Source organism: Heteronotia binoei, chromosome 2 (genome assembly GCF_032191835.1).
Source record: "Heteronotia binoei isolate CCM8104 ecotype False Entrance Well chromosome 2, APGP_CSIRO_Hbin_v1, whole genome shotgun sequence".
Lineage (NCBI taxonomy): Eukaryota > Metazoa > Chordata > Lepidosauria > Squamata > Gekkonidae > Heteronotia > Heteronotia binoei.
This window is the reverse complement of record NC_083224.1, coordinates 141950921-141976239: the sequence shown is the minus strand read 5'-3', so window position 1 is coordinate 141976239 and position 25319 is coordinate 141950921. Positions and strand designations below refer to the sequence as shown.

The window sequence follows — 25319 nt, the reverse complement described above, 5'->3', positions numbered from 1 at the left end:
AGATGGATTTTATCAAAGACATTTTTTCAACATTTTCGCTTCAGGCCTATTATGTAAAATGTTGCATGCTGTTTGCACTGGACAGATAAGAAAACAAAGTATCAATTTCTCTGTCTCTTTCCCCTCTTTTTTGCTCATCAGTCTGTCATTCTTGTTCTCATTTCAAAAACATTTGTTTTGTTGCCAGAGCCAAGATAACTTAGTGCCAATAAATAACTTTTTAAGAAATGGTTTTAATTTAAAGCACATTGGTATGAATATGGAGAGGATGGCTATTTTGCATAGAGCAGCGGTGACAACTGATGAGCTACAGCTCTAGTATTGAGACTAATGAGTTCTACTTTTAAAGTTTGGAGGCTGAAGAAACTAGATTTTTATAAATGCCATCAAACACATTTAATGTCTTTTTCCTTCAAACATGGCTCAGCTGGCTTAAACCCAGAGTCTTTCAACCAGATTTATTATGGATTAGATACATTCCATCTCACAACAGGAATGTGCTTATTGGGGGGGGGGGGGGTAGGAATCGCTGCACAGTGCAACAAAGGCTTATGTTTGATATGTTGGTGATTACAAGTTAATATAAAAGTGTTATATTCTCAGATCTAAATTTGAATATATATATGAAGAGAATTGGAATTATTGAGAAAGATGAATTGTACATAAAAATGTACCACTATAAGAGTGGTAGAAGCAATTTATCTGCTTTTATCAACATGTCTGACCAATGTCAGCCCTTGAACAGAAAAAAGGTTGTGCAGGTTTTCAGCCTAATGTAGTTTGAGTGGGCAAAGATGGCAACATAGGCCTGTTGGTTAGATCCTATGATGTTTCTCTCTTTCCTATGATGGTTCTCTCTTCTGTTTTTGTTTTCATCTCTCTTTCCTCACCCTTCAAAATCCCTTGAGCAGATTGGAGGTTCTCTATAAAAAGTTTGTTGGTTAATGAAGTGAAAGGATTAGTATGTATGTGCTTTAAGAATTTTAAAAAGGAGGTAACACAGTGCCAGCAGAAGGAGAAGCTGATACTTTTCCCCCTGAGTGCTTACAATGCAGTGTAAAGTTCATCATATGGAAGCAAGCATTGAATCCCCTGATAACTGATTAAATCAGCATATTTTGTGCTGAATTTTCTTTGTGCAGCATTTTGGAGATTAGAAAGCTTTTGACTGCCTAACTCTCCCCCTTAACTTTATTCAGCCATTTCCTGAGATATAAAACATTACAAAGAAGATCAGGGAGCATTTATAGACCAACAGTGCAAGCCTAAGCAGAATTACACCCTTCTGAGTCCATTTAAGTCATTTTAGAAAAAACACACATATCTGTGTTCACCAAATCGCTGATAGGCACCAAACAAATCATCTCAGTGTAGCCTGCTTTAAATATGTTCAATATATTGAAACATTTTTGTTTAACATATTACACAAAAATCTTAAACAGTGTAGTTAAGTGAAAAAAGGGTCTGGATGACAAAACTTTGACATCTCATGGTTAAAACAAAATGTTTAAGAAATCATGCTTCCTCACTTCTAATTCCTGACCCCAATTCTTACCTTTGAATCAGGTTGTTAAACTTACCCTATTTCTTCTGCACCAGGAAGATAAACTAACCTGTTCTCAGCCCCAGCTCATTCATGTAGTATTACTCTTCCAACACATACACATGCTCTCTTTGTGCTGGTATAAATCTTGATATTCCAGAAACTTCCCTTTTACTTCCCTCTCAGCTGCTTATCTTGTTGCCATTACCACATCCCCATAGCTGTGACATACTGGATATAATCCAAAGAAACTGGTGGAAACTTTTGTCACTTATTTCTTCTCCCTGGTCCTTTCACAGTGATTGACTCACATAGCAAAGAATCTTAAATGTGCATGGTGAAGCTGTAGCAACATCTGTGATCATAAATACTCACTGAAGTTTGCAGGGTGCTTTGCCATTTGAAAACACTTAATCTTTCATAAACACATCATGGTTATTTTATTGTCCTTGGGCAATGACTCAACATTTTTTACAATGGGATTGACCAAATTCAGTATCTCATGTTTATCAAGAAGTAAGTGCTTTCATATAGTACAAAACTGTATTAGAATAGTTCCTTACTTATCAAGAAGAGGGCAGTTTGGAACAATGGAGTGATTATTACATTTATTGTATATTTTGTATCCTCACTTATTTGTTGTACCTGTCATCTTTTAACAGAGAGAGAGAAAAATGATGGCTTGGTCACATTTTTTTCTAGGTCAGGACTGGCATAATGGTATGGTAGCATAAGAATACTCAAAGTTTTTGCTCAGAGATCCATAAGAAACAAACATTAGGCAGATATTCTGAAATTTAATGTTGCCTTTTGAAAGATCTGCAGCAAAAACCTTGTCTAAACTAAAGAGATATGGGTTACTGTTTAAGGCACAGTGTTTAAGGCATAGTGGGAATTATCCTTCCACTCTATGCGCAAAATGTGCAGGACTCCATTGCAGTGGCACTCTAAGACCCCTGCAGATATCAATCCCAGGGCTCCGGAACCCATTGGGAGGCACAGGTGGGTGGGGGATAGAGTGAGGGAGTTGAAATTGCTTCTCCTCAAACAGATGTGAGGTGAGGTCAGACAGCTTTGAACCCTGAAATAACTACTTATTCTAAAGGAGTTAATTGCTTCTTTGGCTCTTACAGTTCTGGTACAGTCATAATTTTTATAATTTTTTAAAAATTGTGGCTATTATACCAACATAGTAGATTGGTAATGGAAGATGCAGGGATGGAATGGAAGATGCAAGAAGAGTGATTTTGCTCCTTCCTCCCTGCCATCTGCTGTTCCACGCCATTATTGCTCCTTGCAGGTCCTCTGACACCAAGAATTAACTATCTTGGTGTCAGCAGTACTGCTGGAAGGAGGAGAAAGTGGGAAAAACCTGTGACCGTTAGTACCTTCTTCTGGCAAATCTCCCACTATGTTTCCCATGGTGTTGTGATATTATTTATTGTATGTATTTAAAACATTTATTAACCACATTTCTACTTTGCAGCAGCCAAGGTGGCATAATATTATATAATTATAATGAAAAAAAATAATAGTACTAATCAACTCAAGCTACAAAAAAAAATTGCAGAGATTCCACAGATTCCACAAATATCAGTAAAACAAAGTGGGCAGTAGATTTTTGATAATAATAAGAAACACCTAAATAGTAAGTTTCAATTCAAATTGAATGTTTTAAATATGTATTTCTAAAATTTGGAGGGGAGGGGCAGCTGCATTAAAAAAGCACTGTGATTGTTAGCTAAAAGCACTTCTCCCTCAGTAAGTAAACACCAGCAGAATATACCTTCCCACTCTTTCTTCTCCTTCTCCTCCTCTTCTATTTGAGCCAGGTGGGGTTGATTATACCATGCCTCTAGGATAATTGCTTAATGTAGAAATAGTGGAATGGTGGAATAGTGGCAATTTCATTTTTTTAAAAAAAGGTGACACAGCAAGCAATATAGATAGAGGTTGACAACTGCCATGATACTTTCTGGTATGTGCAAGACAGAAGTGTAATTGCATGAAATGGGCACTTCTGAATTTGTTCAGACATATCCAGACAACTTACCAAACAATTGGCTCTCTGCGCTTACAACTGGCAAACAGGAAGTAAACTAAACCAGCAGGTATTTGAGCATCTTTAGTGATATCCACTAAATGGGAAAAAACTAACCTCATAAAATCTGAAAAATTGTTACCTTTAAAAATAATTTCAGAGAATGAGTTATGACTTGATTATATAATGTGACTTGCTCCCAAGTAAGCATCGCTTAACGATGACAGCCTTCGATGGAAGTTAAAATTGTATATTTTTCACACAGGTTGATGCAATGAAGAGAGCACTTGAAAGTCTTAACCTGAATATTGTAGAGATGACAGATGAAAATGCAACCTTAGATGGAGGAGATGTTTTATTTACAGGTAATAAAAAACAACTCTGCCATTTAATGTTTGGCTGTGGAAAAACACTGTGATAGGAAACTGTTTAACTTCTGCCTGCAGTTTTTATTGAGATAATACTTTTATGAGCTTGTTTGTTTGCCAGACAGCCTTTCAGTATGGGAAATATTGCTCTAATGCAAAAATTCCCTAAGGCCAGAATCACAAGTGAAGTACAAGAAGTAAACAAAGTTAAACTAATACTCATGGCTTATTTTACTTTAGCTTTTAATCAGTTGTCATAGTATAAATGTATTCTGTAGTGTGACATGCTAGTTAAGAAGAAATTATTCTCTTGGTAGACAAGTGCCCTGCTATACTTGGTATAATATGATACTTGCAAACAGCCATGTGTGCACAGATAATTTTTCAGAATTAGGTAAATCATCACACATGGTTGGATCTAACCAGCACCTTCACTCAATCTTACCTAATTCCCCTCATAGCTACAGCCCCCATACCGCATGACTTTTGAATGTACAGGTCTCCAGATTCCTGACATAATGTTTCTAATGGCCAAAGAGCTCCCCACCGCCACACACACACACTTCTTACCAGGAGAGAAACTGTTTGGATCCAACCTATAAACTGCTCTAGTCACATCAGTGGCTTATAAACATTGCTCTGAGACGTGTGAAAGGAGCCATGGAGGAGGCAATAACCATGCCACTCAAAGTGATACATAAAATAGGAGTCCAGTCCAAGCAACAAAGCTGCAGTGATAAGAGGTTGTTAAAGAAGCAGGGGCCCTTTGTATGTAATATAGCAACTCTGGAAATAATACTCATCTATGGTCAAGCTCCAGTTGCATTATGAATGTATAAAAATGCTGACTACTGACACATGAGTTACTTAGAATGCCAGATATTTCCTGCATCAGCATCCACGACTCATAGTCCAGGCCCAATTTGCCAATGGTATAGGCCATTATGTATGGGTGGGGGCAACCTGCCATCCTTAGTTTAGAGTTTCTGGAGCAATTTCATAGTGTTGATTCCAGAGAAAGCCAAATAAATAGAAATGATAATTTTAATGTATCGGTTTTGAATTCAAAGGAGCCCCGTGGTGCAGAGTAGTAAAGCTGCAGTACTGCAGTCCGAACTCTCTGCTCATGACCTGAGTTAAATCCCAGCAGAAGCTGGGTTCAGGTAGCCAGCTCAAGGTTGACTCAGCCTTCCATCCTTCCAAGGTAGGTCGGTAAAATGAGTTCCCAGCTTGCTGGGGGGAAAGTGTAGATGACTGGGGAAGGCAATGGCAAACCACCCCGTAAAAAGTATGCCGTGAAAGCATCGTTATGCGACGTCACCCCAGAGTCAGAAATGACTGGTGCTTGCACAGGGGACTACCTTTACCTTTTTTGAATTAGAACGTACAAACAAATGTTTAAACTTCTCAGAACTGGGTTTTGCTGTCTGTATGTTTTGTCATGCCTTTCTAAAACTACAAAATCCAAAGCCTTTTTATAAGAATACTGTAAAGTATCAGCAGTTAAATTCAAATGGGAAGTTATACAGAAAAGCAGGGCAACTAGTATTGTTGTGATGTGATTAGTACAGAATTTTAAATGGGAAGGGTGATACAGTTTATGTTGCAAGGTGCTATTCGTAACATTTTAAAACTATAGTTAAACTTAGTGTTGGACAATCGTGTGTTTTCTATTGGTCATCTCCATACTTGGTTCAATTATTTAGACGTAAGTGAACTCAACAGTAGTGTGTGTGTGTGCAATATATATATAAATTTATCCAGAACATAAATTTGACCATCCTTTCATTTCTTAGGAAGAGAATTTTTTGTGGGTCTTTCAAATCGGACCAATCGTCGTGGTGCAGAAATTCTGGCAGATACCTTCAAGGTTAGTAGATGTGTAGCTGTTCTCCATACTGAGTAGTTAAAACAGTTAGGTATTTACACAGTGTTCATGAGAAAGAGCCAAGAATAAGGAGCAGCTATGCAACCTGTTTAGTAACCATTTCAAGGCAACTGACACCCATGAAGGAAATTACTACAACTCTGTATGCTTTCAGCCACTTTCAATCCGTTGAGGCAGCTTCTTACCTTGAAGTGCCTAGTAGATCAAGAGTCCCAGCTGACTTTTGGGAACACTGGGAAATCAGGGGTGGGGTGGATTTTGATCTGAATTACTACTTTGCATCCATGTGAACACACACTATAAAGTAAAATTCCCAGAACCCTTGCAGTGCCAGTGTTTAGTGGCTACAATCCTGGATTAAGACTGGAAATACCTGGGTTCAGATCCTGGACCTTGTGCTTATCACTGTCTCTCAGACTAACTCACCTCACAGGATTGTTGTGAAGATTAAAGTAGATTTCAGGCTTATTTTCCATAAACATTATTAATTTATTGCTGTTGTTTCTCTTCTAAAATAATGATAGTTCTAAAATTTGTATTATTGAATTAAGTGCAGAGAAAAATATTATGTTAGAGTTGATGCTGCCCTGTTTATAGGGTTGGCAAATCTGTGTTGGAAAATACCTGGAGACTTTGGAGTGGAGGTGGGAGCTGGGAGAGGGTGAGGTTTAGGGAGGGGTAGAGCATCAGCATGGCACAATGCCAGAGTCTACCCTTCAAAGCAGCCATTTTCTCCAGGGACGCTGATCTCTGTCAACTGGATATCAGTTGTAAAAGCAGGAGATCTCCAGGCCCCAACTGGAGGCTGGCAACCCTATCTAGGCTATTTATGTTGTTAAGATATACACATGTATTCCTTTACCAAGAAACTACAGTTTTATCAATGTGGTAATCTGAAATTGCTAGTCTAATATACTTCCTTTGCAAATACCTAATTTCCATATAGGATTATGCTGTCTCTACAGTCCCTGTTCATGGTGCTTTGCATCTGAAGAGTTTTTGTAGCATGGCTGGGCCAAACCTCATTGCTATTGGGTCAAGTGAAGCTGCACAGAAAGCCCTCAAGGTAAAACATGCTGGAAATCTTTTGTGCTGAAAAATGTTTCTTTCAAACCCAGTTGTTCTCTTATAGAATCGCTGTAAGGGAAAACCTCTATATACATACGAAGCTGCTTTATAATTGAGTCAGACCACTGATCTGTTGAGTTCAGCTCACCACAGGTCTTTCATATTCCCCATTATCTGATTCTTTTAACTAGGGATGACCTTCTATATACAAAACAGATGCTCAACATATGAGCCATAGCCTCCACTCTGAGCAGGGCTGCTGACAGGGGGAGACTGGGTGGACAAAATTCAGCGGCCCAAAGCATCCAGCTGAATGTCTTCCCATTTTTAATGCAGATCTGGCTGCTGCCACTAGGGGTGGGAAATCTGAGCACTGGAAAAAGCACTCTACTGTTGGCTAGACTTTTCTTTCTCCAAGATTGAAGCAAACTTGCCTAATATGCAAGGGTTGCCAGCTCATGGATGGAAAATACTTGGAGATTTTGGAGGTAGAACCTGAGGAGGGCAGGGTTTGGGGAGGGGAGAGACTTCAGTGGGGTATACTGTCATAGAGCTCACCTTCCAAAGCAGCCATTTTCTCCAGGGAAACTGATCTCTGCCACCTGGCGATCAGTTGTAATAGTGGGAGATCTCCAGGGCTTGCTTTGTAGCAGGAACTCCTTTGCATATTAGGCCACACACCTCTGATATAGCCAATCCTCCAAGAGCTTACAGTAGGCCCGGTAATAATAGCCGTGTAAGTTCTTGGAGGATTGGTTCCATCAGGGGTGTGTTGCCTAATATGCAGAGTTCCTGCTACAAAAAAAGCCCTGGAGATCTCTATCCACCGCCTGAAGTTTGGCAACCCTATGCCAAGCCCATCAACCAAGCCAGCACTGGAGCAAAACAAGACAGCGCACTGAGAGCTGCTACAGTAATTGTCAGCCTGCTAACAAAGAGAGAGGAACAAGGTCATTTTCTGTAATAGCCTAGCCTTTCTTTCTTCTTTTCCTTGTATTCAGCTCATCCAATTGAAGTGGTAGGATGTTGCAGCAAGATAAAACAACTTTCCCCTCTCTTTTCCTTAATTTCTGTCCCCCTGTCATGATCCTAGGCCTAGTGCAGCCTACAGGCTCCAGGGAAGCATGTAGCCTTCCCAAGCCTCCCGCCCTGGCGGGAGAATACTGGATTTTCAGCCTCTTTTCCCGCTTTCCATAACTCTGGAAGCGGGGGGAGGAGGGGGGAATGGCGCCAAGGAGCATTTGCGTCGTCCGGGGAGGAGGTGCTGAGCCTGGCAAGGGAATCTTGAGAAGGGAGGCTGGCTCGCCAGCGAGCGGGTGGAGGTGGCTGCCGAACGCAGGCGGGTCTTGACGGACTCCAATGCCCGATGCTTCTCCTCCTCCCTTCCCTTCCCACCCAGCCCCGTTGCAGCAGCCGTTCTTCCTTTTCGCAAGCTGCTTCCCGCGCCCAGTCAGCTGGCTGGGGGGGGGGGAGGAGAGAAGCCCCGCCTGCAAAGGACCATGTGCCTTTGCACCTCCGGAGGCTTGATTGCAAGGCTCCACTTTGGGATGGTGTGACTGCTGCTGTAAAGAAGCTGGCAGCAACTCGTGAGTAGAAAGGCCAGTCCCTCGCTTCAGTTGCCAGAAAGGGGGGGGGGGGGAGAGAGGAGGAGAGGGAAACGTCTTCATTATTCCCTATGTGGAGATCAATTCTCATAGGGTATAATGGGGAATTAATCTGGAGGTTTTGGGGGCTCTGGGGGAGCTGTTTTTTGAGGTAGAGGCACCAAATTTTCAATATAGTATCTAGTGCCTCTCCCCAAAGTACCCTCCAAGTTTCAAAACGATTGGACCAGGGGGTCCAATTCTATGAGCCCCAAAAGAAGGTGCCCCTATTCTTTGTTATTTCCTATAGAAGGAAGACATTTTAAAAAGTGTGCTGTCCCTTTAAATGTGATGGCCAGAACTCTCTTGGAGTTCAATTATGCTTGTCACACCCTTGTTCTTGGCTCCGCCCCAATGTCTCCTGGCTCCACCCCCAAAGTCTCCTGGCTCCACCCCCAAAGTCCCCAGATATTTCTTGAATTGGACTTGGCAACCCTAGAAGCATGTGTTAAAGTAGCAACCAGGCTTACATTTCCCAGGATCCCTTCTGTCTCTCTGATTGGGCGGGCAGAAGTTTTGGAGAGAAAACTTGCCCATTGAAGAAAAGAGGGGTGGGACCTGGGAAGAAACAATAAAAGGACTAGCTAGAGAGGGAAGTGTGCCTGCTCTGGAAAGGCTGGGTTGGAGAGAGGCTGCAGCAGGAGGGTTCCCTCATCCAAAAAGGGGTGAGTCAGTTGGAATCGGAATATTTAATTAGCTGCTTTGTAGCACCTTCACTGACCTTTCCTTGTTCACTGTTGCACTAAATGATTAAAACCCATTTGTTTGTCTTGAGCACTTACAATAAACTTATTATTGTTATACTGCTTGGGTCCTCATGTCTCTTCGGTCACAATTAAAATGTATTGGTTAAGAAAGAAGATGCAAAGGTCAGGTGGGTGCTCTGGGCCCTTGCAGACAGACCCGTAACAGAGTGGTGGCAGCCAGTAGAGGTCTTCCCTGCTTGTGACACCCACTTTTTCACACTTTCCTGATTCATTTTTCTCACCCTCCACCTATTTTTTCTGTGCCCCCCCCCATTTATTTTCAGTTTTTGCTCTCAAGTCCTTCTCGTCCCTGCCCTACTTGGCAACAGAATGTACTTAATAGTAGCAAACCTTGGTTAATACTATGACCAGAAGAGGGGAGCAATTATATTTCCTTATGATCTAACAAAATAGTAAAAGGATGCTTCCCCCAACCCCCTCCATCATGTGTGGTGATGGAACATTAATTTGCTGTAGTGGTTAAACATGCTGAACAGAAGTTAGAACTCCCAATTCAGACACTGAGTTATTTGTAACTGTGCTGGCAGAAGATCTAATGTATGTATGTTGTTAACTACTCAGTTTTGTTCGACTCTTGGTGATTCTGTGGGCCAACTCTCTTCACATTTTCCTGTCTTGTACTATTCACAGTTGTTCTGTGCTCAGGCCAGTGTCGACTTTTATGGTGTCTAGCCTGGTTTCCTTTTGCCACTAACCAATCCAAGCATAATTGCTTTTTCTAGTGAGTTCTAGTGAAATAAGTCAGCCACAGTTTTGTGATTTTTCCTTCACATGGCATGACTGGTTTTACATGCTCCAATACTTCCCCTTTGTAAAGGCTATTTTTCTGTGACAAATGATGTGATCTTTTAAGTATCATTAAAAGTTAAAAGTATAAAAAATACCATACGCAGTCTTTCTCCCCAGTAGGGGTCCAAAGCTGCATTATTCTCCTGGCCTTCAATTTGTTGTTGTTGTTGTTGTATTTGTGTGTGTGTCTCTGATTGTGCATGTCTGAAAGCCATGGCGACTTCTGGCAACCCCTACTGGGTCAGGGAGGACATTCAGAGAAATGACTTGAGACTTTCTTCATATAACTTCTACTTCTGCTATTCCAAGGAGGTCTCCCATTTGCCAGGGTTGGTCCTGCTTAGCTTCTAAGATCTGATGAGATTGGACTCCCTTGGACCTCCTGGCCTCCATTTGATCCTCACAACAGCCCTGTGAGGTAGGTCTGGGTTAGTTGAGAGTGTGTCATCCAGCAACCTTTCATGGTGGGTTGGGAATCTTAGTATTAGAGACATGTGACAGGTTGCTTAAAAGCTCTCTTATATTACATGTTGCCTATCATGAAGGAATCTTCTTCACTGTCTCTTCTGGTATGCCCCCCCCCCCGAGAGCATTGCTATCTATGAATAACAACCTTTTGGCCCCAAAAGTATTCATATTGCTTCAACCCGGGCCAGAGCCTTCTTGGCTATGGTCCCAGTCTGGTGGAATGCCCTTCCAAGATGAGATCCAGGCCCTGTGGAATCTGATTCAGTTCTGCAGGGTTCAAAGCCTCCCTATGCCATGGAAGCTTGCTGGCTGACCTTGGGCCAGTCACACACTCACAGTCTAACCTACCTCACAAGGTTGTTGTGAGGATAAAATGGAGATGAGAAGAATGATGTAAGCCGCTTTGGGGTTCCCAGTGAGTAGAAAGGCAGGAAACAAATAAAGTAAATCAACCAAACAATAAAAGATGGACAGACAAGCCAATTTTCATATTACTATAGATTCATGGTAACAGCAAACCAAATTATTTGGTTTGTTACGATATTTGGTTTGGATCAGGGTTACATGGGGGATGCAAGTCTGGGGACCCATGGTTGCTTTTGGTAACCCTGCTTCTGAGTCCCCCCCCCCCTGCAGTTTTCTTACCTGATCTATTTTGGCGGTTGCAATTGTAGCACTTTGCTTTTTACTTTCCTTGCTTTCAAGAACATTTTTGCAATTTAAAATATAGTTTAATGTTTGCACATAAATCATAGTATACTTATTTTACGTAAGGGTAAGTAGGCTGAATGTGAAATAATCTTTATATGTCAAGCCTGAAAAGGAATAAAGAGACAGAAACCAATTTTTAAACTGTCTAGCCTAATGTAGTAGTATCAAATACATAAACCTTTTTTGCTGCTCTGTACCAGAGTTATCATAATATCCAAAAAGGAAAGCTACTCAGAGAGAACAGTAACTCAGGGAATAAAGCCAGGTAATGAATTTAAGAATATGTACTTGCTAGAGTTATCAATCAATTATAAGGCTTTCTAACTCAATTAATTCTCTTTTACTTAACAGATTAATTAACTGATTAAAGTAAATCTTTTGGTATATCAAAAACAATGACATTTTGAAGATATTTAATTAATGAAACATTTTTAATCAACAGACAAATCTGTGAATATTGACTGCAAAAAAATTATTCCCAAAATCAAAATATAAATATATACTGTACATTGTCCTCAGAAACATAGATCTTTTACAGTTGATGGATGTGATTTTAAAACATCTACTTTTTAAAAATATGCAATTCATCTTTTTAATAAGAGGTGTTCAGTAGCAGATCAGTAGAAAGACCAGTAATGATAGAGACATGTTTTGCCAAAGGGAATATCTGAAGCCTGGCATTTTCAAAGACATGTTGGACATTAAATTGAATGACCTCTGCTCACATCTAGTGAGTACTCTAACCTGGGAACCCACAGCCAAAGGAGGATATTACACTGGAAAGCCATTGCCAATCTGAGTAGATCCTGGGGGAAGGGAAGAAGCTTGCAATGCCATTTCATTGAATTCCCAGGCTCAGAGCATTTTATATTTTTAGTTTCTGCTGTGATACTTTTGCTTTTTCTTGATGTTTTATTTTTAAAATTGCATTGCCAAATCCCCCTATCTCCCCACCTTTCCATTTTAAACAAAATATTGCAAGAGTTTTAAGCATGTTTGTATTTTAAGGTTAAAAATAATATCTTTAATTAAGTTTGTCTGTTTCCTGTATAAAGTTTGTATCTCCACTACCTCATGTTACATTTTATGACACACATGGCCTGGCCCCACAAAGTCCCACCCCTGGTGTAGATGGTACAGGCAAAGCCAGCAGGTGCAATCCTGTTCAGTGCACTTACAGTATACTTTTCTGAGCATTTGCATAAGCTTGCGCTCTGCAGAAGTCTGGAAGTTGGCCTTCTGTGGTGACTAGGCCCTAATTCAACACATTTGTCAGCTGATAAGGCTGAAGCCACTTCAAGCTATGTTGCAGTTAAAATAGATCAAGATGAGTAGCCATGTTAGTCTGCCTGTAGTGCTAGAAGTGGGGCCCCTGAAGTCTCCCGCTTGTAGTCCCACATGACAGGGAGAGCCAGCAGGGCAATGGGCAGCCATGATGGCCACATCCTCACTCAGTAACTCTCTCACTCAGACAAAAGCTTAACCCAGTTCTGTCTACCAAGAAACTCAGCCCCACTGGCTGTTCTCAGCTCCTTGTCCAGTTGCTTCACACCACAACTGACCAGTTTAGGTACCAAACTTCACACTGTTCTGTACTCAAGCTCCAACTCCAGACTAAAACTCTGAGGTGTTTTTTTTTCTTCTGCAAGCCTCTTCAATTGGCTGCATTTTAGTTACCATGGCTGCGTCCAAGCCAATTGTTGCAAGATGTTCCCAGCTAAGGGTTGCCAAGTCCAATTCAATAAATATCTGGGGACTTTGGGGGTGGAGCCAGGAGACATTAGGGGTGGAGCCAAGATCAAGGCTGCGACAAGCATAATTGAACTCCAAAGGGAGTTCTGACCATCACATTTAAAGGGACGGCACACCTTTTCAATTCCTTCCTTCCATAGGAAATAATGAAAGATAGGAGCACCTTCTTTTGGGGCTCACAGAATTGGACCCCCTGGTCCAATCTTTTTGAAACTTGGGGAGTATTTTGGGAAGAGGCACTAGATGCTCTACTGAAAATTCAGTGCCTCTACCCCCAAAAAAGCCCCCCCCCGAGCCCTAGATACCCGCGGATCAATTCTCCATGATTTTCTATGGGAATAAATCTCCATAGGGAATAATAGAGTTTAGAGCAGACATTTCCCTCCCCCCCCCACCACTTTCTGATGACCCTGAAGCGGGGGGAGGGCCTCCAAACCGGGGGATCCCCCGTCCCCACCTGGGGATTGGCAACCCTATCCCAGCTTCCAGGCTAAGTGCCTGAGTCCATTAAAGGGGGCTTCAATGGAGCAGGAGCTAGAAGAGCCTTGTGCTACTGCTTGGATGAGAACTATGAGCCACATAGTACACACCCTAGGTTTAGTTCAATGGCCAAAGGACCGGGGAGCAAGAAAGCTTACTCAGTGGCAGGCTCCTGAGGATTCTCATAGTGAAGTTTCCACAGGTGAGTCCTCCTTGGAAGGGGAAGGCAGATTACTGCAGGGTGGTGGCAGTTTCATCCAAAGAACAGACTTGTCCAAAAGAAGAAACTAATAGCCTTATACCCCATACCTGTTTGTGTAGGCCTCCCAGTGCCCCATACCTATTCAATATTTTATTATTTATTAAAACATTTGTCCTTGCAGTCCTTGTGATTAAAGGTAAATTTTGAACTATCAAGTAAATAATGATTAACTGTTTCAGCAAGTGCTCCTCTTCTCCTACCATGGAGATTATACTAATCTGGGAGGACAAATTTAAATTGCACAGGGGGAAATTACACAAGAGAACTCTACATTCTTTCTCCCTCACTACTGGTTCTAAAATCAGATAAATAACCACACATTGCTGCTTTGAAAAAGAAAAATCAAAAACTTCAGGAGATCCTAATCCTGGATTTCCCATGTCACTATCAATCTTGTCTGCAGAAACCACTGCCTAGTAGATATTTTTCTTTGATGTTATCGTCTTTCATTCCCGCCCCTCCTTCTTGCTGTTCAATTTACATGCTTAAATTCAGTGGGCTAGGAAGTTGGACCAGAATATATTTCGAACTGGAAAACATAAAACAAATATACCTGCATAAAACAAATATAACTGTAAAAGAATTTATCTCATTTTGCCCTGCAGATAGAATGGTGCTGCTTAATGGTATACAGCAAAATAAAATTGATCTGAAAGGGAAGGAAGTATAATCAGGATCATTAATTTGTTTATGTTATACACTTATTTATGAGGATTCTCTTTGTCTAGGATAGCTTTTAGCCTTGCCGTCTAATAACACGAAAAATACCAGATTGGCTGAAGGAAAGGGGCTATTTATACATAGCAAAGCAAATGCTATTTTTCCTTTTGTATAAATCTTATTAATACAGCCTATCCTCTCTTAATGACAAAATCCTATCAAATGTAAAAAGAACAACATTCTATAGAAATTTTTAAAGCTATGATGGAGGGATGATTTGAACCTAGTGCTCCTCAGCCCTAATTTGATGCTTTCACCCCTATAGTAGTCTCAGACCATTTCCAATATTCTGCGTATGCATTTGTCTCTATGTGTCAGACTATGACTGTGATGTTGAACTTTCTGTGTTTGAAGATACTTAAGATAAAAAGCAAGCTTATAGGTAGTTTATAAGTGCACTTTTGACCTCTCTCTTTCTCTCTCCCCCCTCCACCATTCACATTCTTTGAGAGAGGAGGAGGAAGCTTCAGAGCAGGGGTGGCCAAACTTGCTTAATGTAAGAGCCACACCGAATAAATGATAAATGTTTGAGAGCTGCAAGACATGAACATCAGATGTTTGGGGGCAGGTGGGCAGGAAGGAAGGGAAATGGTTGGCTGGAGAGATGGAAAGAAAGCAACTTTAACTTCAGATGCATTCTCCAAGCTGCCAGCTGGCTTGGCTTGGAGAAGTGGTTTAAAGAGACAAATGCCTTCTCCAAGCTGGCTGGTGGGAGCTTTGAAAGCCACACAGTATGTGTGAAGGAGCCACATGTGGCTCCCAAGCCGCAGTTTGGCCAGCCCTCCTCCAGAGCAAACTTTGTAAACTGTGGCTGGAGAGATCAATTTGAATTGCTCAGAACCCTTCTTGTTTATTTCTTTAAAGAATTTTTATCCTGTGTTTTTGTAAACCCAATACAGCTTACAAGGTGAAGTATGGAAAAACATTAAAAATTCCTAATTGAAAGCCAGCATTTTAAAAAGATCATTAAAACATAGATAATTAAGCAGCATAAAGTGAATACCAGTTTTCAGATTAAACATATGATTAAATTGGTGATAAAACATCAAGCCCTTAATTAAAAGCACAAAAGGCATGCTCTGGGTAACCTGATAAAATTTTGCCCTGACGAAAGAGACAAATATAGGTGCCAGGCAAGCTTCAAAGGGAAAGCCATTGCATAGGAGAGGTGGCACTACTGAAAAGCCCTTTCTGTGGTGTTACCTAGCTCACATCTGAAGATAAGGACTCAGGGAGCCTGCAGGATTTTGTAAGCCAGATCTTAACTGCTGGGCTGAACAATATGGCTGGTCCTTCTTATTTTAACCTAAAGTTGCCTTAGTAGAAAGGGAAACCCAAGTACTAATTTTCTAATGAATTGTAGCATGCCCTTGTCATGCAAGATGAAAGCTTAAATTAGCTGAAATTTAGGGAGCTCTAAGCTCAGCCAAATATGAGAGGAGAGAAGATGAAGAACAGTTAAAATACATTTTGGTTCGCTAATTTGCTGTTGTGGGGAACAATTTCATGGGCTTGTCAAACATGCAGTCCGAGGGCAGATCAGGCTCTCAGAGGGCTCCTATCAGGCCCACAAGCAAGTCTGCTTCCTTCTCCCTCTCTCTTGCTTAGAATCATAGAGTTGGAAGGGACCTCTAGGGTGATCTAGTCCAACCTTCTGCACAGTGCAGGAAACTCACAAACACCTCCCCCAAAATTCACAGGATCTTCATTGCTGTCAGATGGCCATCTTTGTTGTTGTTCAGTCGCACAGTCGATTCCGACTCTTTGCAACCCCATGGACAAAGTCATGCCAAGCCCTCCTGTCTTCCACCATCCTCCGAAGTCTGCTCAAATTCGTGTTTGTTACATCAGTTATGCTGTCCAGCCATCTCATCTTTTGCTGTCCCCTTCTTCTTTTGCCTTCTGTCTTTCCTAGCATCAGGATCTTCTCCAGGGAGTGCTCCCTTCTCATTTGGTGGCCAAAGTATTTGAGCTTCAGCTTCAGCATCTGACCTTCCAGGGAACAGTCTGGGTTGATTTCCCTTAGGACTGACTGATTTGATCTTCTTGCAGTCCAAGGGACTCTCAAGATTCTTCTCCAGCACCACAGCTCAAAAGCATGTATTCTTTTGCGCTCGGCCTTCCTTATGGTCCAGCTCTCACAGCCATACATTACTACTGGGAATACAGTCACTTTGACTATACGGACTTTTGTTGGCAGGGTGATGTCTCTACTTTTTATTATACTGCCCATGTTCGCCATATCTGTCCTCCCAAGGAGCAAACGTCTTTTGATTTCATTGCTACAGTCACCATCTGCAGTGATCTTGGATCCCAGAAACGTGAAGTCTGTCACTACTTTCAAGTCTTCCCCTTCTATTTGCCAAGGTATGATGGGGCCAGATGCCATGATCTTAGTTTTTTTGATGTTGAGTTTCAAGCCTACTTTTGTGCTCTCCTCTTTCACCCTCAACAAGAAGTTCTTTAGGTCTTCCTCACTTTCTGCCATTAGAGTAGTGTCATCTGCATATCTGAGGTTGTTGATGTTTTTCTCAGCAATCTTAATTCCGGTTTGTGCTTCATCCAGGCCAGCATTCCGCATGATGTATTCTGCATATAAATTAAATGAGCAGGGTGACAATATACATCCTTGTTGAACTTCTTTTCCTATTCTAAACCAATCAGTTGTTCCATATCCTGTTCTGACGGTTGCTTCTTGACCCTTATACAGGTTTCTCAGGAGGCATGTGAGGTGGCCTGGTACTCCCATCTCTTTAAGGGCTTGCCACAGTTTGTTGTGATCCACACAATCAAAGGCTTTAGCATAGTCAATGAAGCAGAAATAGACTTTTTTCTGATACCCCCGTGCTTTCTCCATAATCCAGCAAATGTTGGCAATTTGATCACTAGTTCCTCTACCTCTCCGAAACCCAGCTTGAACTTCTGGTAGTTCCCGAGCGACATACTGCTGAAGCCTAGCTTGTAGGATCTTTAATATGACCTTGCTGTCATGTGAAATGAGTGGAATGGTGCGATAGTTTGAACATTCCTTGGCATTACCCTTCTTTGGGATTGGAATATAAACTGATCTTTTCCAATCCTGTGGCCACTGTTGTGTTTTCCAAAGTTGTTGACATAATGTGTGCATCGCTTTAACAGCATCATCTTTTAGGACTTTGAATAGCTCAGCTGAGGTACCATTATCTCCGCTCGCTTTGTTGTTAGTAATGCTTTCTAAAGCCCATTTGACTTCACACTCCAGGATGTCTGGCTCAAGGTCATCGATTTCACTGTCATGGTTGTCCGGAACATTGAGATCCTTCTTGTATAAATTCTTCTCTGTATTCTTGCCATCTCTTCCTGATCTCACCTGCTTCTGTTAGGTCCCTACCATTTTTGTCCTTTATCATGGCCATCTTTGCACGAAACATTCCCTTGATTCCTCCAATTTTCTTGAAGAGATCTCTTGTCCTTCCCATTCTATTATTTTCCTCTATTGCTTTGCATTGTTCCTTCAGGAAGGCCTCCTTATCTCTCCTTGCTGTTCTCTGGAAATCTGCATTCAATTGGGTGAATCTTTCCTTTTCACCTTTGCCTTTCGCTTTCCTTCTTTCCTCAGCTATTTGTAAAGCCTCATCAGACAGCCTCTTTGCTTTCTTTCATTTCTTTTTGTTTGGGATGGTGCTGATTGCTGCCTTCTATGTCACAAACCTCCATCCATAGTTCTTCAGGCACTCTATCAACTCTAGTTTCTTAAACCTATTCTTCACCTCCACTGTATATTCATAAGAGATGTGATCAAGGTCAAACCTGAACGGCCTAATGGCTTCCCCAGTTTTCTTCAGTTTTAGCCTGAATTTTGTGATGAGTAGCTCATGATCTGAGCCGCAGTCAGCTCCAGGTCTTGTTTTTGCTGACTGTAAGGAGCTTCTCCATCTTTGATCAGGTGATGTCCACGTGTAGAGTCGCCTTTTTTGGCTGTTGGAAGAGGGTGTTCACTATGACCAGCTTGTTCTCTTGACAAAACTCTATTAGCCTTTGCTCGGCTTCATTTTGTTCTCCAAGACCAAACTTGTCAGTTGTTCCGGTCACCTTTTGACTTCCTACTTTGGCATTCCAGTCCCCTGTGATGAGGAGGACATCTTTTTTTGGTGTTAATTCTAGAAGTTGTAGATCTTCATAGAACTGGTCCACTTCAGCCTCTTCTGCATCAGTGGTTGGGGCATAGATTACTGTGATATTGAATCAGTGGTTGGGGCATAGATTACTGTGATATTGAATGGTTGCCTTGCATATGGACCGAGATCATTCCGTCATTTTTGCGATTGTATCCCATTACTGCCTTCCTCACTCTCTTGTTAACTATAAAGGCCACATCATTTCTTCTATGGAACTCTTGGCCACAATAATAGATGTTATGATCCTCTGAGTTAAATTCACCCATTCCTGTCCATTTTAGTTCACTGATTCCCAAGATGTCGATGTTCAGTCTTGCCATCTCTTGTTTGACCACATCTAGCTTACCTTGATTCATAGATCTTACATTCCACGTTTTGATGCAGTATTCTGATGGCCATCTAGCCTCTGTTTAAAAACCTCCAAGGTGTCATGGGTACTGGGGACCCTGCAGAAGAAGCTGAGCCTGTGGAAGAAACTGTGCCCCTGCCACCTGCACCAGTGCCCCTGCCTCCTGCTGGAGAAGATCCAAGCCCCCCTGCCTCGCCCTCTCGGGTGGCTCGTGTGTGTGACCGCCTTCGTCAGGACCTCAGGGATCGGAGGAGGGCGGCACGCTCACGAGCAAGACGCTCCCTGAGCCCTGAGTTTTGAAAGGATTCTGGCCCTTCTAGGAGTGAGGATGCTTGAGTCTCAGCAGATCCTGGCTGCTTCTCTGAGCCAGCAATTAGCCCAGATGGTCAACAGACAGCAGAGGGCTATATAGCTGTGGGCTTTGGGAGGAGGCTTTGTGGAAGCAACTAGTCACTTACCTGACGTTCTAGCATCCACTTCGGCTTCGGCTTTTGACTTTGGCTTCTGGACCCCCTGACTTTGGCTTTGACTTCTGGACCCCCTGACTTCGGCTTCTGAACCTCTGACCTGCGATACCTGGACTGTGATTTGGTTTTGGTTTTGGCGCCTTGGACCCTCTTTGCTCACCGGCTATAGACCTTGGACTGCCCCTGGACTTTGCCTGACCCGGCACACCAACTCCCGAGGAAGCCTGTTCCACTGAGGAATCGCTCTAACAGTCAGGAAGTTCTTCCTAATGTTGAGCCGGAAACTCTTTTGATTTAATTTCAACCCACTGGTTCTGGTCCTACCTTCTGGGGCCACAGAAAACAATTCCACACCATCCTCTGTATGACAGCCCTTCAAGTACTTGAAGATGGTGATCATATCACCTCTCAGCCGCCTCTTCTCCAGGCTAAACATCCCCAGCTCCTTCAACCTTTCCTCATAGGACTTGGTCTCCAGACCCCTCACCATCTTCATCACCCTCTTCTGGACCCTTTCCAGCTTGTCTATGTCCTTCTTAAAATGTGGTGCCCAAAACTGAACACAATACTCCAGGTGAGGTCTTACCAGAGCAGAGTAAAGCGATACCATCACATCACGTGATCTAGACACTATACCTCTGTTGATACAGCCCAAAATTGCATTTGCCTTTTTAGCCACCGCATCACACTGTTGACTCATGTTCAGCGTATGATCCACTAAGACCCCTAGATCCTTTTTGCACATACTACTGCTAAGACAAATCTCCCCCATCCTATAACCATGCATTGGATTTTTCCTACCTAAATGCAGAACTTTACATTTATCCCTGTTAAAATTCATTTTATTGATTTTAGCTCAGTTTTCCAGCCTGTCAAGGTCATCTGTATCCTGTTTCTGTCTTCTTCTGTGTTTGCAACCCCTCCCAATTTAGTATCATATGCAAATTTAATAACCATTTCCTCTAGGCCTTCATCCAAATCATTGATAAAGATGTTGAACAAAACAGGTCCCAGGACAGATCCTTGAGGCACTCCACTTGTCACTCCTCTCCAAGAGGATGAGGAACCATTCACAAGCACTCTTTGGATGCGATCTGTCAATCAGTTACAGATCCACCTAACGGTAACAGGATCCAAACCACATTTTACCAACTTGTCAACAAGGATAGTATGTGAAACCTTATCAAAGGCCTTACTGAAATCAAGATAAACGGTGTCTAGAGCATTCTCTGATCCAGCAAGGTAGTCACTTTCTCAAAAAAAGAGATCGGGTTAGTCTGACATGATTTGTTCTTCAATCTTCCGACACCTCTCCTGTTCTCCAAGAATTCTCAAAAATAATAGCCAGAGGCTCAGAGATTACATACACAAGCTCGTTTAGAACCCTTGGATGCAATTAATCTGGCCCTGAGGACTTAGTTTCATTTAAAGAAACGAGATGTTTATATACTACCCCTATGCTGATCCTAGGTTGGAACTTCATAACCTCCTTATATGTTCTGTTTTTGCCATGTTGAGCTCTGTTTCCTTCAGAAGAGAAGACTGAGGAAAAGTAGGAATTGAGCAGTTCCGCCCTCTCTTCATTACCTGTTACAATTGCACTGTCTTGCCCTCGCAATGGGCCTACCATGTCCTTGCTCTTTTTCTTACTCTGAACATAAGAAAAGAGTTCTTTTTTGTTGTTTTTAGCATCTTTGGCCAGCCTAACCTTGTACTGAGATTTAGCTTTCCTAACTTTTTCTCTACAAGCACTGGTGATCATTGTTCCTTCTAAGCTGAGGGAGTGTGAGCTAACTCACAGATTTTTAGCCTCCAGCTCACACATTCTTGTCTTATCTCAGGAAGGATAACCCCAGAGCACAGTAATGTATGCAGTAGCTCACAACGTTAATTCTGGTAGTTCACAAAGTAGAATTTTTGCTCACAAGACTCTGCAGCTTAGAGGGAACATTGCTGGTGATTTGTTTATATTCATCCTTGGTTATAAGGCCCTCCTTCCAATTCCTAAAGGAGTCTTTTTTATTTCTCAAGTCTTTAGAGAGCTGTTTATGGAGCCACTTCGGGTTCTTTAGGCTTTTTCCATTTTTTCTTCTCATAGGAATCGTCTGTGATTGCTTTCAGTATTTCGCTTTTAAGAAACTCTCACCCCTCCTGAACCCTCTTCCTCCTAAGTATTTCTGACCATGGGATTTTACCCAGCATAGTTCTAAATTTATCTAAGTTTGCCTTTCTGAAGTCCAACCTATAAGTCTGACTACATATAGCTTTTCCCTTCCCTAAGACTGTAAATTCCAAAATCACATGGTCACTACTGCCCAGGGTGCCTACTATTTCCACTTTTTCAATCAATTCTTCCTTGTTGGTGAGAATCAAATTCAAGATAGCAGATCCCCTTGTTTCCTTCTTCACTTTCTGGAAAAGGAAGTTGTCAGCAAGACAAGTCAGGAATCTATTTGACTTTTCATTTTTAGCAGAGTTGGACTTCCAACAGATGTCCGGGTAATTGAAATTTCCCATGATCACTGTATCCCTTCTGTTGGAGAACTTTGCAATCTGCTGTAGAAGTATCTCATCCAAGTACTCTGCCTGACTTGGTGATCTATAGCAGACCTCCACAATAATATCACTGTTATTTCTTACTCCTTTTATTTTTACCCAGAGACTCTCAGCTGAGCTGCCATGCTCAGATTCACTTATTTCCTAACAAGTATATACCTCCTTCACATATACTGCTACACCTCCGCCCTTTCTCATTTGCCTGTCCCTTTTAAATAAGTTGTACCCCTGAATCCTAATATTCCAGTTGTGTCATCCCACCAAGTTTCAGTAAGGCCTGTTATATTGATGGTGTTATGGTGTTATATTGATGGTGTTATGGTAGAACAGGTGACAGAATGGAAGTTTCTGGGAATTACCATGAAACAGGATCTAACATGGGGGGCAAATACTTTAGCTCTAGAGAAGAAGGCCCAGCAACGACTATACTACTTAAGACTCTTAAGATCACTACAACTGTCAGGGAGTCTGCTGGTTGCCTTTTATCGTAGTTCCATTGAGAGCATTTTATCTTATTGCCTCTGCGCGTGGTTTGGGAGCTGCACGGAAGCAGAGAGAAGGGTGCTCCAAAGAGTGACGAGAAGAGCACAAAAGATTTGTGGATGTTCTCTCCCCTCATTGGTGGATCTGTATAATATGGCATGTAAAAGGAAGATACAAATGATCCTAAGGGACCATACACATCTGGGCTATTTGCTTTTTGAGATCTTACCGTCAGGTAGACGATATAGAGTGTTGAAGGCTAGGACAAACAGATTTAAGGACAGTTTCTATCCAAGTGCTGTGGTTAGGTTAAATGCAGGGTTATGAAGGATTATCTCTTTTAGATGTATTTAATGGTTTAAATGGTTTTAATGGTTTTATGAATGTTTAATGGTTTTATGAATGTTTATTTAATGGTTTAAATGGTTTTAATGGTTTTATGAATGTTTATCCGTTTTAGATGTATTTAAATGGTTTTAATGGTTTAAATGGTTTAATGGTTTTAGATGTATTTAAATGGTTTATGAATATGTGTGTTTGATGTGTTGGTATGTTTGTGGAAGAGCACCTCATTTCGTTGCTCTCTTTTTGTTGAGAACAATGACAATAAATTCATCTATCTATCTATCTATCTATCTATCTATCTATCTATCTATCTATCTATCTATATCATAGTATCTTTCCTTTATTAGGACTTCCAGTTCCTCTTGTTTGTTTCCCATACTCTGTGTATTAGTGTAGAGACATCGGAATCCAGGTTTTATGCATCCCGAGGGTTTAGTTTCTGCACAAGCCTGCAAGTTCACATTACCTAGCATATGCGCCACTCTTTGCAAATCTTTAATGTTCTTATCCCCAGTTACTGGCATCATACGAGGCTTTGAATTATTGTCTCACTCCCCCTACAATTTAGTTTAAAGCCCTCCTTATTAGGTTAGCAAGGCTGTTACCAAACACCCTTCTTTCTGTGTCATAGCTTGCTTTGCCAGGATTTCTCAATTTCACAGAAGCTACAGAGCAAAGCCTTTGGCTGAGGCTCCTCTCTTGGGGAGAAAGTGTGGTGAGGGGAGAGCTTACTTTGATATTGACCAATATTGCATGTTTTATTTTAGGGTGTGTTGTTTTTTTAAAAAAAATCTTCAATTGTGTTTGTCTGTCCTTTATAAAGTTTATATCTCTGCTACCTGCCATTACATTTTATGACATACGTGGCCCAGCCCAACAAGGTCTCATTTATGTCAGATTTGGCCCTTATAACAAATGAGTTTGATACCCCTGATATAGCCAATTTAAGCAGTTGCCTAGTATGTCATATTTTGAGGGACACCCAAATAGACAGAAATAAATCTCTTTTCTGTTTTAAATATATTAATATGTTATCTCTAGACTTCTCCATTTTTTCTGTATTGTATGGGGAGGAGATCCCCATGCACATAGTATGTCTAGGGTGCCTGAAGGAAATGTAGGCTGAGAAATCTCACTTCCTGCAAGCATGGTAGATTCTGTTCTGCTTTTTCTGCATTTGATGTTTAGCAGAAACTCCGATGCAAGGGCTTGAATAATGGTCTCTGGTCCTCAGGATGAAAAGGTTGCATATCTGCCATTTACTGAACTCAGAACTACTACTTACAGCTCCATCTAGTGACTTCCCAGGGAAAAAATATATAAAGATTTCCCCCCTTTTTCTCTTTGAGAACAGAAAATAAAATGGTTTCTATTAAGAAGAGCAGATGTTCTTAGCCACATAAAACTGAATAAGTCTATTGTGAATGCTGACAATAGTTTGCTGCATTTTTTTTACTTTGTTCCTGCATTTTATTCCTGTTTATAATTATTTAGACGTTCTGTTGTTCAAATTGTTGTGTTTTTCTTTTGGATTTATTAGTACATTGCATAAGAAAATTGTTTTTTTGGGAGTGGAGGAACAGAGAGAAGTATTCAGAAGTATTGACCAACCTTTGTAGTCTAAATTAGTACTGTTCAGGCTTTTATTGCCTGAAGCAGCCAACTCAATCTACATATTGTGAAGACAGACTCTTAAGATTCCATAGCCTTTATATTAATATTAGGCTTCCAGAATAGTTTGTTCATGGAACTAATAGATCTTCAACTCTACAGCTTAAAAAAACATTGTGGTGATTCTTATGTTCCTTAGTTGTAGTTGGAAAATGGAAGGGTTACAAGAGATAGGAATCTATCAGAACAATCCTAAGTAGTTCTACTCAGACTCCTGCTCAGGTCTATTAAATGAGGCTTACCCACAGCAAAGTGTTTTTAATGACTGCACTCTGCTGTCTCTGCAGAGTCTTTAATGGGGTCTTTGCTCCCAGCTCTGTTCTAGTGACTGATGCTATTCCACTTGTATTGACTACAGGGAAAGACTGTAGCTGTGTGAGAGAACATCTGCTTTGAATGCAGAAGGTCCCAGGTTCAGTCCCCAGCATCTCAGTTTAAAAGACCAGGTAGTAGGTGATATGAAATACCTCTGCCTGAGACCTTGGAGAGCTGATCTGAATAGACAATACTGATTTTGATGGACCAGTAGTCTGATTCAGTGTGAGGCAGCTTCACATGTGACTTAATCTGGAAAAAATAACAATAATTCACACTGTCTTCCTGGATATTATTCCAGTTGGCCAACAGTGCTCCTGAGTTACATCTGAAATTTGAGCTCTCTGAAATTTTGAGCATGCTCAGTGTAATAGATTTTATCTCAGCCAACAGATGTCTATCTCCTCATTACACTTTAAAATGGCTTCCCTATCCTGTGTTTTGTTTTTAGAGTCACTTTTTAGCAGCCCTTAGAG

General features: G+C 41.4%; 1 protein-coding gene across 1 annotated transcript in view; it reads left to right on the top strand.

The window, feature by feature from the left end:
* DDAH1 (dimethylarginine dimethylaminohydrolase 1) overlaps positions 1 to 25319 on the top strand; it is a 107513-nt gene that overhangs the window by 63131 nt on the left and 19063 nt on the right. Inside the window, exons 2-4 of the mRNA XM_060232137.1 lie at positions 3850 to 3949; positions 5749 to 5822; positions 6787 to 6906. Coding sequence (XP_060088120.1) covers positions 3850 to 3949; positions 5749 to 5822; positions 6787 to 6906 — 294 coding nt within the window. The remainder of the gene's footprint in view (positions 1 to 3849; positions 3950 to 5748; positions 5823 to 6786; positions 6907 to 25319) is intronic.